The sequence below is a fragment of the Canis lupus genome, chromosome 1 (genome assembly GCF_048164855.1).
Source record: "Canis lupus baileyi chromosome 1, mCanLup2.hap1, whole genome shotgun sequence".
In the NCBI taxonomy this organism is placed as follows: Eukaryota; Metazoa; Chordata; class Mammalia; order Carnivora; family Canidae; genus Canis; species Canis lupus.
Genome location: NC_132838.1, coordinates 99,527,553 through 99,541,554, shown reverse-complemented (window position 1 = coordinate 99,541,554; position 14,002 = coordinate 99,527,553). Strand labels below are relative to the sequence as shown.

Sequence of the window (14,002 nt, the reverse complement as noted above, 5' to 3'; positions counted from 1 at the left end):
CAGGCCCTGGGATCGAGTCCCATATCGGGCTCCCTGCAGGGAGCCTGCTTCTCCCTCTACTTGTGTCTCTGCCTCTCTGTCTCTCATGAGTAAATAAATAAAATCTTAAAAAAAAAACAAAACTGGAGGCTTTGTTTGCCAGGGCACTTTCTTGATTGCTACTTTAAAAAAAATGCTTATCTATTTACTTACATAGAGTATGAGTAGGGAGGGGCAGGGAGACCCTGCAGCAGACGCCCCTCAGGGCTCCATCCCATGGCCCTGAGATCATGACCTGAACCCCCCCAGAGTTGGACCTCCACCAGCAGAGCCACCCTGGTGCCTCTCAACTGTTCCTTTTTAATGAGAATCTTGCTTTCACGTATGTGTGTCAGCCTCCTGCATTCCACTGAGCACATAAACTAGATTTTTTGAAGTGCATCTGTCCCCGAATTATTTTTCTCTGGGGTCAGCTACGGGATGGTTCTCCAGGTGTTTCTTTGCTCTGCTGGGGGTTGTGAGGCCAGGGAGGGTCTGTGGGGGCAGGGCTGGAGGGTGCAGGTGTGTGAGCTGGGGCCTGCGGATGGCCGGTTCCTGGGGTGTGGCTGGCAACAGTGGAGCCCTGTGGTTGGCTCTGAGCACTCCATGGGGTGAGCCCACCTCTGCGGGCTGTGGCTGTGGCCCCAGGGCAGGGTGCAGGGTGGGTACTGGAGGGGTCTGTGTGGTGAAGGGTGTTGGTGCCTCCCTTGCAGGGCGTGGCTATAGCCTTGTGTGGGCACCGCCCCATGGGGACTCCCAGCAGGGACAATGGTGTTGCTGGGTCCTAGGTAGCCATAATGTCTGGTCAGCTCAGACCCTAGAGGCCTGTGTGCTGTGCCCCCGGCACCGCTGGCCTGCCTGGGACCCTCGTTCCTGGGTCTCGTCTGCTCTGGTCGCGTGTCCTCGAAGTTGCGTGTACATGTACATTGGAAGGGAACCGATGTGTCTCTTGCGACAGCACCCAGAATGCGGGTGTTGAGGACAGGAGGCCTTACAGGTGTTTTAGGGGAGGATGTGCGAGTGTGGCAGTGTGGGTTCTCCAGGAGTCTCAGGCTCCCAGAGACCGTTTTGGTTTGTCCAGGTGCAGGGGCTCATCCGGGGCCACGGCGCTGCTGACTTGGAGGTTGTGAGTGGGAGGACCCAGCATAGGGGCCAGGGCAGACCCTTTACAACCCCAGACGCCAGGCCCCTCCCTCTGCTGTGCCCTGCATACCAGGAGCCATGAGGAAGGCAGGCAGTCCCCGCTTGGGCCCCTGGCTCCGGGAAGGCCTCAGCCTGTGTGTTTCTCCAGGACCGGAAGCTCACCAAGCTGGAGAGGCAGCGGTTCAAGGAGGAGGCAGAGATGCTGAAGGGCCTGCAGCACCCCAACATCGTGCGCTTCTATGACTTCTGGGAGTCCAGCGCCAGGGGCAAGAGGTGCATCGTGCTGGTGACCGAGCTGATGACGTCAGGGACACTGAAGACGTGAGCGTGCCCCTGCCGGCTGGCCGGACCCTGGGGTGGGCCGGGTCCAGGGCGCGGGGCCTCCGTCCGCCAGGGCCTCTCGCAGGAGCAGCCCCGCCTGGGGTCTGGGTGGCACATGCACGTCCTCCGGTCTTGGAAGCGCCCTCCTTGCAGGAGCCGCTGGTGAGCCGCGCCCCGCCCGCAGGTACCTGAAGCGGTTCAAGGTGATGAAGCCCAAGGTGCTGCGCAGCTGGTGCCGGCAGATTCTGAAGGGGCTGCTGTTCCTGCACACCAGGACGCCCCCCATCATCCACCGGGACCTCAAGTGTGACAACATCTTCATCACGGGGCCCACTGGCTCTGTGAAGATTGGCGACCTGGGCCTGGCCACCCTCAAGAGAGCATCCTTTGCCAAGAGTGTGATCGGTAAGCCCTTGCCCCGGGGCCCCAGCTGCAGCCCTGATGGCCTGCTGGGGGGTCCCCGGCTGTGGGTCTGGTGCTGAGGCTGGTGGGTGCCCTCGGGGCAGTGGATGCTCAGCAGGAAGGAAGCCCCAATGACAGAGGGACTCAGGCTCTGTGGCCAGTAAGGCTGGCACAGGCAGGGAGGTCGGTGCCCTAGGGCCTGAGGCCCACAGACAGGAGTCCCTGGGGATCTGGGCCCCGAGGAGCCCATGGGGCATGGGACCAAGGGGATTTGCTGTGGCTGCTGGTGTGCTAGCCTCTTCTTTCCGAGTGTTTGGTCCTGCTCTGAGAAGTGTCCCCCATAGCCTTTCGGGGTGAGGCCCCATCCACAGCTTCCCTGCAGGGATAGGCTGCACTGGAGTCCTGGTGGCAGCGGGCATTGGGCTGGGGCCTCTCCAGGGCTTTGTGGAGAGAGTGCTTGGAAGGGCAGCAGGCAGACAGGGTTTGAGACATCTAGGTAGTGCTGCAGGGCTGGGCCGCCCTGGGTGTGGCTGCAGAAGTCCTGGTTAGCAACTTGGGGTCAGGGGCCAGGAGGGGGCCATCTTGCCAGTTGAAGCCATGTGTGGGGACAAAGCAGGACAGGAGGCTGATCTCAGGTTCTGCACGCTTCTTCTGATGAGCACATTTGGGGACAGAACTTGGCCTATTTGTGGCAGATGAAACCGCTGGGGATCTGGAAATGTCTCGGGCAGGGTTAGTGGGTTTGGAACGTGACATCTGGGGCAGGGTGGCTGCCAGGGGTGTCATGCAGGCCTGGTCCTTGGTCTGTGAAGTGGATGGGGCCTGGCTGGTGGGAGCATGCCTCTGAGCTGCTGGGTTTCTGAGCAGGTTTTGTAGGTCCGGCCTTGGGTGTGGGGTGCTTGGCCAAGCCCCCTGGGGTTCCCATGGCTGGTGGAATGTCAGTGTACTGGGTGCAAGCTGGATGGCCTAATGGGGGGATGTGAAGGCTGGTGTCTCCAGCAGGTGCGTCTGCCCCAAACCCAGTACAGGGTGTGCAGCTTTGTGGGGTCCCTGATCACCTCAGTTTTCGTCTGCTGAGGCCACAGAAGCTCCAAACTCACAGAGAACAGGGGGTGATTTGCACGTCTCCCCGGGCACTGGGCACTGGGCAGCAAGGCCCCTTCCTCAGCAAAGGGCCAGCACCAAGAGGGTCCCTTGGTTAGGTGTGTGTGGGGAGGGGTCCCCACGCCTGTGAGTCAGGCTCCCAGCCCTGTGCTGCATCCTGCAGGGAGAGTTGACGCTCTGGACGCCCTGTTGGGTGCAGCTGTAGGGGTTTGTGCCTGCATTTGGGTTTGTACTTTAGATGCGGCCCACTTTGCACATTGGGTGGAGGTGTCCAAGGACCTCTCCCCTTGCTCTTGGGGGCCCTGTGGTCCCAGGCCCAGGGGCTCTGTGTCGGCTGACGGGAAGGGCCCGTGGGTGGATTGGGTGAGATGGTCCCCAGCGCCCAGGCGATGACCTCATCACAAGCGCTGTGGCCACAGCCCCTCGATGCCGTGTGCACACACAGCCAGGGGTTACGTGCCCCTTGGGGGGTTTGTCCCCAAGAGCCGCCCTCATCTGATGGCATCACTGTGCTCTTGCCGCACTTACGTTGGCCAGGCCCTGTGGTTCAGAACCTCAAAAAGACAGAGACATTCGGACTCCTGTTCTCTGTCTCCCTTCTTTCTGTCATTTCCAGTTTGGAATCCCCTAGAATTCTTCATACAGATCCATAAACCCAGAGACAGATTCCTGTTTTTGCCATTTCTCATCCAAAGTGTTAACTTGTTTTGTTAAATATATGATACGGTTTAAGTGGAAATTATGGGTAAAGGAGAAAAAGTTGGACTCTCATGTAACCATCCGCATCCCTGAGAGCCACAGGCAGCGCAGTACATCACATCATGTGCTCCTTCACATGGAGTCTCTGCTATTCTGCACCTGCTTGTTGAAGAAACGGGAAGATTTTGAAGGCTTTGAGGTGGAGGAAGCCCAGAAGGTGGAGACGTGACAGTGTTGCTGAGAATGACGTTCCCGACATCTCCCTTTGCTTTGCGTTCGGCTGGACCTATTTTAATAAGAGGGTTTTGTGAGTTTTAAAGCAAAAGTTTGTTACAGAAAATTAAAAAAAAAAAAAAAAAGCCAAGACCAGAGAAACTAAAGGTGGAATCAGCGGGAACCCCCTGCCTGCCCTGCCTCCCCGTCATCCTGGGTCTGTGCTTGCCGCTGTGTGGCGACGAGGTCATTGTGCACTAACAACCGAACGCTTGGTTTTATTCAATCTGTTGAAAAATGCAGAGTAAGCAATGTTTTGAAACAGCCCGTGTTTGGGCACCTGAGCACTGAGCGGGCACCTTGTCTCTGCTGCCCAACATGCGCCCTCGTGTGCCTCTGGGTACATCTGGGGCCCTCCTAGGATTTTGCAATTTGGTAGCTCTGTGGGGACCATGGTTTTTTGTCTGTAGTGGTTGTCCAGCCCAAGGCCAGGAGACGTGTGCTGCTCTGTGGTTGACACCCCCGGTGTGGGGCGCACAGATGCCTTGGGGCGTACCGGGTTCCGAGCTGTGGGGGCTCCTAATGATGTGAGCGGATCTGACCCGGGATCAGGAGGGTCTGGGTGTGTGTGTAGGACCCCCAGGGTGCAGAGCACTCTTGTGTGAACCTCAGGTTCCAGGACTGACCCTGACTCTAGCCCTGACCCTATCCTAGCCCTGACTCTGACCCTAACCCTGACCCTTACCCTAGCTCGATGCTGACCCTGGCCCTGACCCTGACCTTAGCTCTGACCCTGACCCTGGCCCTGACCACTGACCCTGCATCTGCTGCTCCCGGGCACAGGTACACCTGAATTCATGGCACCCGAGATGTACGAGGAGCATTACGATGAGTCCGTGGACGTCTATGCCTTCGGAATGTGCATGCTGGAGATGGCCACCTCGGAGTACCCCTACTCAGAGTGCCAGAACGCCGCCCAGATCTACCGGAAGGTCACCTGTGTGAGTCCCCTGGCCACTCAAAGGGCCGCTCTTTGTGAAACGCTTTGTGGGAGCAGGGAAAGGATGCTGTCACAGGGGAAACTGAGGCTGCCTAACTCAGTGCAGTGGTTGCAGTGGTGGTGTGGGTGCAGGGGTCCTTGCAGACTGTTGGGGTTTCTCTGGGAGGCACCCCCACTGCCTGCCCGAAGAGCCCCTTCTCTGGCCACCCCTGGGCCACTGGTTTCCTGTGTCCTGGTGTGTCCCCAGGCCAGCCGGTAATCGGGTAGCTTCGGCTCTGCAAACACATCTCCCCGTCCTCCCTCCATGGCTGTTCTACCTGGTGAGGCTGACTTTTCTGGGCACCAGGCCCCATGGTCCCTGAGTCCAGGCTGCCTTGCCCCTGCCTGGTGCCCCCTCACTTTTGCAGATGTATGAGGAGGAGCATGGTCCTTGGCGCCCTGGGGCACCTGCCCTTGCCCCGCCCTCCCCCTGCATTCCCCGCAGGTGTAGCGCAGGTGTAGCTTGTTTCTCTCCTCCAATCTTAGTTGCTTGTTTGAAGGCCTCCCTGCTGCTCAGGGTGGAAGGTGGGGGGACAGGGCTTTGGCTGGTGGCCCTTGTCAAAGATGCATAGGTAGGTGTGCGGCCCCCTCCCCGTGATGCTGGCTGGACAGGACGGGCTTGACAGCTGTGGGCAGTGGTCCTCCATGGGGAGGGGTCACCGAGGAGGTTTGGGCCTCCTTCCCGGGCCTTGGAGGGGTGCAGGGGAGCAGCCCACCAATCCTGCTCTGCATGCGGGCATGCACGGGGCTGTGGTCCGTCCGCTGGGCTGGGGAGACAGGATGGGTTCCCTTGGGGTGCTCCTCAGCCACCATGGCTCCCCCGTCAGCCCCGGGAAATGGAGCTCAGGCCAGGGCTCCTGAGTGGGCCCAGGTCAGCTTGGGTCCTGCTCCCTGAGGAACGCAGAGGGCAGGCGTGTTCCCGGATCCTTGGTGTGGTTTGTGGTCATGCCCTGTGGGCCCACTGGTCCAGCTGCCGCCCCTGACTCCAGGGCTCTCAGGGATTCTGTGTCCCTGCTGCCAGCTGCCCGGCTCCTTGCCTCTGAGCCTGGGGACAGGAGCCCCTTGGAAACAGCACCTGTTCCTCACCTGCTTGGGGGGCCCCAGGCCTTCAGAGGTGCGAGTGGGCACAGTAATTGTGGTGGTAGTTGGCCACACCACCTGCCTCCCGCAGGGACCCAGGCCCCTTCAACCTCCTTTCCTGGTGGCTTCAGGAAAGGCCAGGGCTTTGCATCTCCAAGGGGAACCCCTTGGCTGTGCCTGGAGCCCAACATCCCTGTCTATTGCTGCAGACTCTGCTGCGCAACACAACCCCCATCGGTTATGAGCCAGGGGCCAGGGGGCCAAGGGTGCAACGGGCCCCGCCTGGGTAGCAGGAGCCACTGGAGGTCCTGAACTCCTGTGGCCGCCCCTGGGCTGGAGGCCGCTCCTGACCTCTCACCCTGTGGGGGAGCATACATGTCCTATGCTTTACATCAGAGTCTTATTGGAAGACCTGATGGGTCAGGCCCTCAGTGAGTTTAAAATGGTTAAAAATCAGTGGTCCCTGCCTGCAGCCCTGTGCCATGCAGCTCAGTCCCAGCTCCTCCCGCAGGCCCCTTTGCCTGCTGGGCTGCACCAGTTCCTGCTCCCCCACGCCATGGCTGTCGCCAGCTGAGCTGTGCCATCCCACAGGCACCTGCTGTGTCTGTGGTCAGTGTGGGTGCTTCTGAAGGCCGCCTGGCTGCAGAACTCCGTGGCTTGGACCTGCAGCCACCAGGCCTTGGAAGTCAGCCCTGCCCGAGGCCACAGCAGGGCCAACGCAGTGACCACACCACGCCCTGGGCACCCTCGAGGGAGGGCATGGTGAGCAAGGCCGCTGTCCTGCCTGTCGTGGCTGCACTGTGTATAAGTGCTCTTGTCCACTGAGGGCCAGGCCAGGCTCCTCCCCAGGCCCCACTGCTCCCAACAGCCCCTCCTGGGGATTCCGGAGGACCTGGGTCCCCAGCCAGCTCGTGCCTCTTCTGCCTTCCCCCTGTCAGGTTAGTGCCCGCCGGGCAGGAAACAAGGCCCTGATGGGACACTGCTTGTCTGATCTTACAGGGTATCAAGCCTGCTAGTTTTGAGAAGGTGCATGATCCTGAGATCAAGGAGATTATTGGGGAGTGCATCTGCAAGAACAAGGAGGAAAGGTGAGTCGTGGGGTGCTAGGCCTGGGTGACATCCCCACCACGGCCCACATGCTGGAGACAGGCTGCTGCTTCAGGCCAGATCTCGGCTCTACTGCTTGGAGTCTAGGCCCCTGCTTGGGGGCCACCTTGGGGCCTCCCCACTCTGCTGGCTGCTTCTCACCTACCTGGCCTGGAGCAGGGGCACCCCCAAGCCCTCAGCCTGCCCCCCCGCCCCCCCCCCCCCCCCCCCCCCCCCCCGTCACCTCCAGGCTGTGGATCCCTACACCAGAGCCCACCTCAGGTCAGACCCTGGGGCTGCCCCAGCCAACCAGCCTCCTCAGCTGGCCCTCCAAAACGCTGCCCTTCCCTCTCCTCCATTCCTCCCCCGCCCTTTCTCCTCTCACCTCTCTTCCTCCTCCCCCTTCTCTCCCTTCCTCTTCCCCCTTCTCTTTCTCCCCCTCCCCCTCCCTCCCTCTGGCCTTCCCCCTCCTCCCCTCTCCCTCCCTCCTCCTGCCTTCCTCCTCCCCTGCCAGCCCCTCCCCCTCCCTCTCTCCTCCTCCCTTCCCCCTCCCCTCTCTTCCCCCCACCTTCCTTTGCCCTCCCCACCCTGAGCACCCAGCATATGGCCACTCTGTCCCTGTCCTCAGCCTCCATCAGGCCACCATCAGGCCACTATCATCTCACGCAGGCACCCTGTTCTCATCCTCGGGCACTCTCCTGCCCCCTGCAGGTTATCGTATTTTATTCTTTTAGAGAAAGTAACTAAGAAACCCTGAGCTGTATTTCCCCTCAGAGAAGTACAGAAAGCCATGTGGAGCTAGAGAACCCTCTGCACAGACCCCGCAGGACTGGCAGGGGCTGTGACCTCTGCTCTCCCCAGGGCTCAGGGCCCCCCTTTCCTGTGTGCTCCGTGGCCCTGGGCTATAGACGCCACCCGTAGTTAGGGCAGGGCTGACAGATGGGACTTCAGGAGGAGTCCAGGACCACGATGGATGGCCGGCCGGATGGGGAACCAAAGGCTTGTCTGGGGCTGGGGAATGGTTTCCATGACAACACCCAGCAGCTGTGCCCCCCTGCCATGCCCCAGCCCGAGGAGCCCCTGGAAGGCCCCCGTGTCTGGGAGCCAGGACCCCCACGGCCTGATGCTGAGCAGTGGGAGGGGGGGTGCCGCCTCCCCTGCGGCCCCGGGAGCTCGGTGGTGCCTCTGCAGGCCTGCATCCCGGGGAGCAAACTGCTGCATGTGGTCCTTGAGGACAGAGCTCAAGGGTGTAGTTGGGGAGCTTCCTAGAAGGAGCCAGGCACGGTGTCTGGGGCCCTGCCAGCAGGCATGCCCTCACCCCCACCTCCCCTGTCGGCTGGCCCTCCTCAGGTACGAGATCAAGGACCTGCTCAGCCACGCCTTCTTTGCGGAGGACACAGGCGTGAGGGTGGAGCTGGCAGAGGAGGACCACGGCAGGAAATCTACCATTGCCCTGCGGCTCTGGGTAGAGGACCCCAAGAAGCTGAAGGGGAAGCCCAAGGATAATGGGGCCATCGAGTTCACCTTTGACCTGGAGAAGGAGACGCCTGATGGTGTGGCGCAGGAGATGGTAACGGGGCGCTCGCTCGTGGATGGGGTGGTGGGGACGGTGGGTGTGGGGGTGTGCCTGCGGAGGTGTGGTCACCAGATTCCAGGGAGGACTGAACAGGGTGCGGCCCCACGGTGAGCGGGCGTATGCCACTCGGGGATCACATGGGCCTGGGAAGGACAGCGCAGGTGGCCCCGCTGCACGGACGCCGGCACTGTGGTGAGGGCTCCCATGGAGCGGCCGTGGGGGACCCAGGATGTGGGTGACTGAGCCTTTGCTCTGACCTCTCACTTGGCTGCTGAGGCACCGTGTCCAGGAGCGGGGGTGGAAGGAGAGAGCTGGATGTCAGCAAGGTGCTGATTTTTGCGGTAGAAAGTGAGCACAAGTAAAAGTTGGCATGCTCGCTGCCGGAGAGGCTGCCTCCTCTTACTGACTGTAGCTCGCCTTGGAAACCTGGTTCCTTACAGGCACCCGGCCCCAGAGGCTGGACGGAGTCCACGCCATCCTCGAGCCCTTCCTCAGATGAGGAAATGGGCCAGCTGTACCACAGAAGGTGCGGGTGGTGGGCCGGGCTCGGTGTGGAGGGCAGAGGGCACCTGGGACTGCGGCAGGTGAGGGTCCTGGGATCTTGATGTGGGGCTGCGTCAGGGCAGTGCTGACTGAATGGGGCTGCATGGTTGGGCCCCTGCTGGCCTTGGACAGTGGCCTGTGCCCCTTTGGGCTCCTGCACAAGTGCTGTGGCATCCACTGTGGCCGGAGCCCTGGCCAGGACCACCCCACCTTCCCAGCTGCCGGTCACATCCCTGGGCCCAGAGACGGGACAGCGCTCCTGTCGGGTCCCTGCTGGTTGGGCCTTCCCTGTGGGTGTATCGTAGCTTCCCTGTCCCTCACTGCCCAGCCACGGCAGACGCCAGGTCCTACCTCGGGACGGGGCCCTCCCACTCTCGGGGCTTCTGTAGCAGAACCCAGGCCTCTCCTGGGTCATCTCTGGGTGGAGCGCTGATCCGAGGAGCCCACGGGCTGCAGCGTTCTAGGGCTCAGTGCCTCCGGCCGCCCCGTCCTGGGCAACAGCTTTCACTGGTCACACCTGCTTCTTGCAAAGTCAGGGTGGCACCAGCACGATCCCAGCCCCAGTGTCATCACCTAAAACCACCTCCCAGCAGGTGGCTCCCGGTACAGGGCCAGATGAAGGGCGTGGGGGGCTGAGAGCAGGGCAGGTGCTCTGGGGTCCTGGGCTGGCTTTGACCTAGAGGCAACCTCTTGTGAGGACCCCGGAGACGGACTGGAACCCTTCCCAGGGTCCACATGTCTGTGCCAGCCCTCCTGCCCTGGCCGTAGCTGCTGTGTCAGTGCGGCAGAGAATGGGTTCCCCTCTCTGGGAAAAAATAGAAGAAAAACCTAGGAAAGGATCACCAATGGGGTGATGGCAAGGATGGAGACGGAGGAAATCTGGGCCATGGGCAGAAAATAGAAGCAGCGGGCGGGCATGTCTGTGGGGAGTCTTCCTTCCTCTGGTTGTGGCGGCAGACAGACAGCGCTGACCTCGGGCATGGCCCCCCACCCGCATCCTGGCCACTCACGCTGCCACTCAGACTGCCACTCACACTGCCCGGGAGGCTGCACACTGGGACATCTGTGGGATTTCAATGCAGCTCATCTGCCCAGCGGGGTGGTTTTCTGAAATGGGATTTTGACCTCACCCATCATGAACTCACAGAAAAGTTGCAGATTTGCGACAAAGAGTCCTTAGACGTCACCCTTAGAGATGACATCCAGGCCATGCCACACCTCCCTGCATGTGCCTACATCTTTGGCAACAGAGCAGCTTTCCTCCTCGGCCACCTCGCTGCCTGTGGTCCTTGGCAGGAGGCGATGCCTGCACGACAGCAGCTCCTCAGGGCAGTGTCTGCCTCGCCATCCTACCACGTGTGAGCGTGTCCACGAGAGCACTTGGCAGGGGCTGAGTCCTTACCACAGCCGCCCCCCGAGGACATGCCCTGTGATTGTGTGGTCGAGGGGTGTCTGTCAGCCGTCTCCGCGTGTAGTGACGATTAAGGACACAAAGTTGTGCCTTGAAACCATATAAATACCCATTTTCACCAAACTTTCCGTTTATTTGGATGTCTGTGGACTCACGGTTTTGTTGGTGAGTCGTCTGGCCACATGATGCATTGCCCAGACTCAGCACTCATGGTTGCATGCCATCCTTGTGGTCAGGAGCCTGCGGGTGGCCTCGTGGGCCCTGCTCATTCTGGGTTGTCCCCGCAGCGTGGCTGGGTGTTAGCCGCGCCTGCTCGGGGCTGAGGGTCTTTCGGTGTCCCTGCTTCTCACCTGGCTGCTGGCAGGAGACTAGGTTTCCAGCCGGTGGGTTGTTCCTCAGGGGCCACTCATAGCAGCTTCCTGTGAGCCTGGGATCCCGGGCGGGGGTTGGTGGTGTGGTGTGTAGGGAGGGACAGAGGCTGCACACACAGGGCATCCTGTGACCTCACACCAGCAGTGTGCACGCTGCTTGGATCATCATGGTGACGCTGTGTAGTTCAATGCCCGGATGTCTGTGTTTGCCCCGTGGCCCTGGCTCCTGTGCCCTGCACGTGCCCTTGTTCTCTCAGCCCGTTCTGGCTTCAGGCACAGTGAGGTGTCAAGGCCCCTTGTTCTTCTCCTGACACCGTGTTACCTGGGGGACGCATACACTCACGCTGGCCAGGGTGCCATGCTGGGCCTGCCCAGTGTTCTGTACACTCACACATGTGCCGTGCCACATGCACACGTCTGCATCTGTGTGCACTTGTGTCTATTGTGTGTCAAAAGCCGTGAGCTCACACGGTTTCTGACAAATGCCAAAAGGTTTGTGTTTTTTGCCTTTCCCCACGAGGCTGTCACAGTGACTGTGGACATTGGCTGCTGCCGTGCCGTGGTTTTGTTGTTCATGTTCTCTGGGAGAGCCTGGGCTTCTGCTCACACGCTCTCCAGTGCTGTCCTGGGTCCAGGATTTTCTGGGCATGGGTGCCAACCCTCTTGGTCTCAGGTTACGTGGTGCCCCCCCTTCCCTCCGTGCCTTCTCAGCGAATGCCCAGGGTGCACCTGGCATGAGGGCAGCTGAGGGTCTCTCCCCTGCACCCCCTCACTGTGGGTACAGCCACCTGCTGCATCCTTACTGTCCTGGGCACGGCGCCATGCAGGTCAGGGAATTTACAGTTGGCAGGAGGGCATATCCCAGTGGGAGACGAGGTGGGGGCCTGGAGAGGGACTTCTGCAGAGACCTCATGGGTTGGAGGTGGCGGTGCCGTCAGCAGCGCCCCCGTATTGACACAGCGCCTCCCTTTGCAGATTGAATCGGGATTCTTTCATGAGAGTGACGTGAAGATTGTGGCCAAGTCCATCCGTGACCGTGTAGCATTGATCCAGTGGCGACGGGAGAGGATCTGGCCGGCCCTGCAGCCAACGGAGCAGCGGGACCCAGGCAGCCCTGACAAGGCCAGGGGTCCACCTGCACCCCTGCAGGTCCAGGTGACCTACCACACGCAGGCCGGGCCGCCGGAGCCCGAGGAGCCTGAGGTGGACCAGCATCTCCTCCCCAGTGCACTGCCGGCCAGCGCCACCTCCCTGGCCTGTGAGTGCCACCCTCCCTGTGCCCTCACACCCTGTGCATGTGGCAGGTGTGGACTGCAGGTGTGGGCGAGCCTTCTTCCTGGGGTGGGAATTGGGGTGACTCTGGCTCAGTGAAGCTCAGTTTCTCAGGACAGGTGAGGACAGACAGGCAGACAGACCCAGGACCTCCCGTGCCCCAAGCCAGTGGGATGGAGCCAAGGATGTCCTGGCCTCCACCTGGTGGGGCGACCGGGCTGAGACACCACTGCCCTGGGGCCGCAGGTGGCTGCGGTTTGGTGCTCTCAGCCGGGACCTTTGCCCCCAGGAGTATCTGTCTCCCCATCCTCTCCCTGGTATTACCCAACCTCTGAAACCTTTACCACACTTCCCCGAATGTCACCCATGGGTTGCTGGAATCCCTCTAAATCTCAGGATGCTGGAAGAGAGAATCTGGGCAGAGCAGTGTCCTGCCTGTGCCCTCAGTGATCTAAAAATGCAGCTGTGGGCTGAGGATCAGGACGTGGTGTTTCCTGTCCATTTTGCGAGTACGTGCCAAGTAGATCTGAGCCTGCCCAGGCTGCTTTTTCAGGTTGTTCGTGTGGAAAGACCAAAATAGCCCGTTCAATTTATGTAATAGGCACATACTTCATTTATCATTAAAATTATAGCTAATGTTCTTCAAACTAGGCTGTTTAAATTCAAACCGGTGGCTGGTTGTCACTTGGAGGCAGTTTGTCGTTGGCTTCCTTCCGACTGGCTCAGGTTTGCCTTGAAGAGTAAAACCACTACATCATCTCTCCGTTTTTTTGATAAACCAAAATATTAATTAATGAGCATAAATTCTGTAGGAAAAAGCTTTTCTCATGCTGCACCACTTCACGCTTTAAACACCTGACCATGGGGAACAGTTTCCAGGAAGGAATGGAGAGACCACCTTGACCCAGAGCACACTGGCAGGAGTCAGGGGTCACTGCACACAGAGATCTGGGTTCAGTGTTGGGGGGCATTTTCTCTGGACATCCTCTTCCTGCCGCCTCAGCAGCTCTGTGAGCTTTGTGCAGCAACCACCTTGTCAAGGGGGGGTTTTACCTGTGATGTGAGATTCAGACAGTGGGAGAGGGTGCACGGCCGAGCCAGTGAGAGTTCCTCCTGGGGGCTGTTAACTGCCTCTCGGTGGTAACTTTAGAGATAATGTGCACTTGTGATCATTCACACACACGCGTATGCATATGTGTACACAGCCCACACATGTGCACCTAGTGCACTTGCACATCTCCCTCTGTGTCTCTGTCCCACAACCCGCCACACCCTCACACACGGTCCTGACCCCCTGCGTGTCCTCACCCCTTCCCTGTGCGCCTTCAGCCCCCACATGCACACCCTCACCCCCACATAGGTGCTCTCACCCCTCCCTGTGCGCCCTCACCTCCCTCCCCACGCACCCTCATCCCCTCCCCGCACGCCATCACCCCCCGCATGCTTGCCCTCACCCCCCTCCGCGTGTCCTCACCCCCTCGGCTGTCCCGCTGGCCAGTGTGCGTGGACGGCCTGAAAACTGCGTCAGGACGGTGGCATGCCAGGACTCCAGCCTCACTACCGTCCCTGGAACTTGGGACCGAGCTTAAGTGACAGGATGAGTGATGGGCAGGCAGACACACTTGCAGGGTCAGAAGGGACAGCAAACATCCTGGGTAGGATTCTCCCAGCCCTGGTTGTGAGCTCCTGCCTCAGCCTGGACCGAGCTCAGCCAGAGGGTTGGG

General features: G+C 60.4%; 1 protein-coding gene across 10 annotated transcripts in view; it reads left to right on the top strand.

Annotated features, from left to right (window-relative positions):
• WNK2 (WNK lysine deficient protein kinase 2) overlaps window positions 1-14,002 on the top strand; it is a 100,518-nt gene that overhangs the window by 23,540 nt on the left and 62,976 nt on the right. For all 10 annotated transcript variants that reach the window (XM_072842312.1, XM_072842297.1, XM_072842305.1 and 7 more), the window contains exons 2-7: window positions 1,310-1,482; window positions 1,667-1,887; window positions 4,744-4,901; window positions 7,019-7,107; window positions 8,456-8,675; window positions 11,982-12,264. In XM_072842312.1, coding sequence (XP_072698413.1) covers window positions 1,310-1,482; window positions 1,667-1,887; window positions 4,744-4,901; window positions 7,019-7,107; window positions 8,456-8,675; window positions 11,982-12,264 — 1,144 coding nt within the window. The remainder of the gene's footprint in view (window positions 1-1,309; window positions 1,483-1,666; window positions 1,888-4,743; window positions 4,902-7,018; window positions 7,108-8,455; window positions 8,676-11,981; window positions 12,265-14,002) is intronic.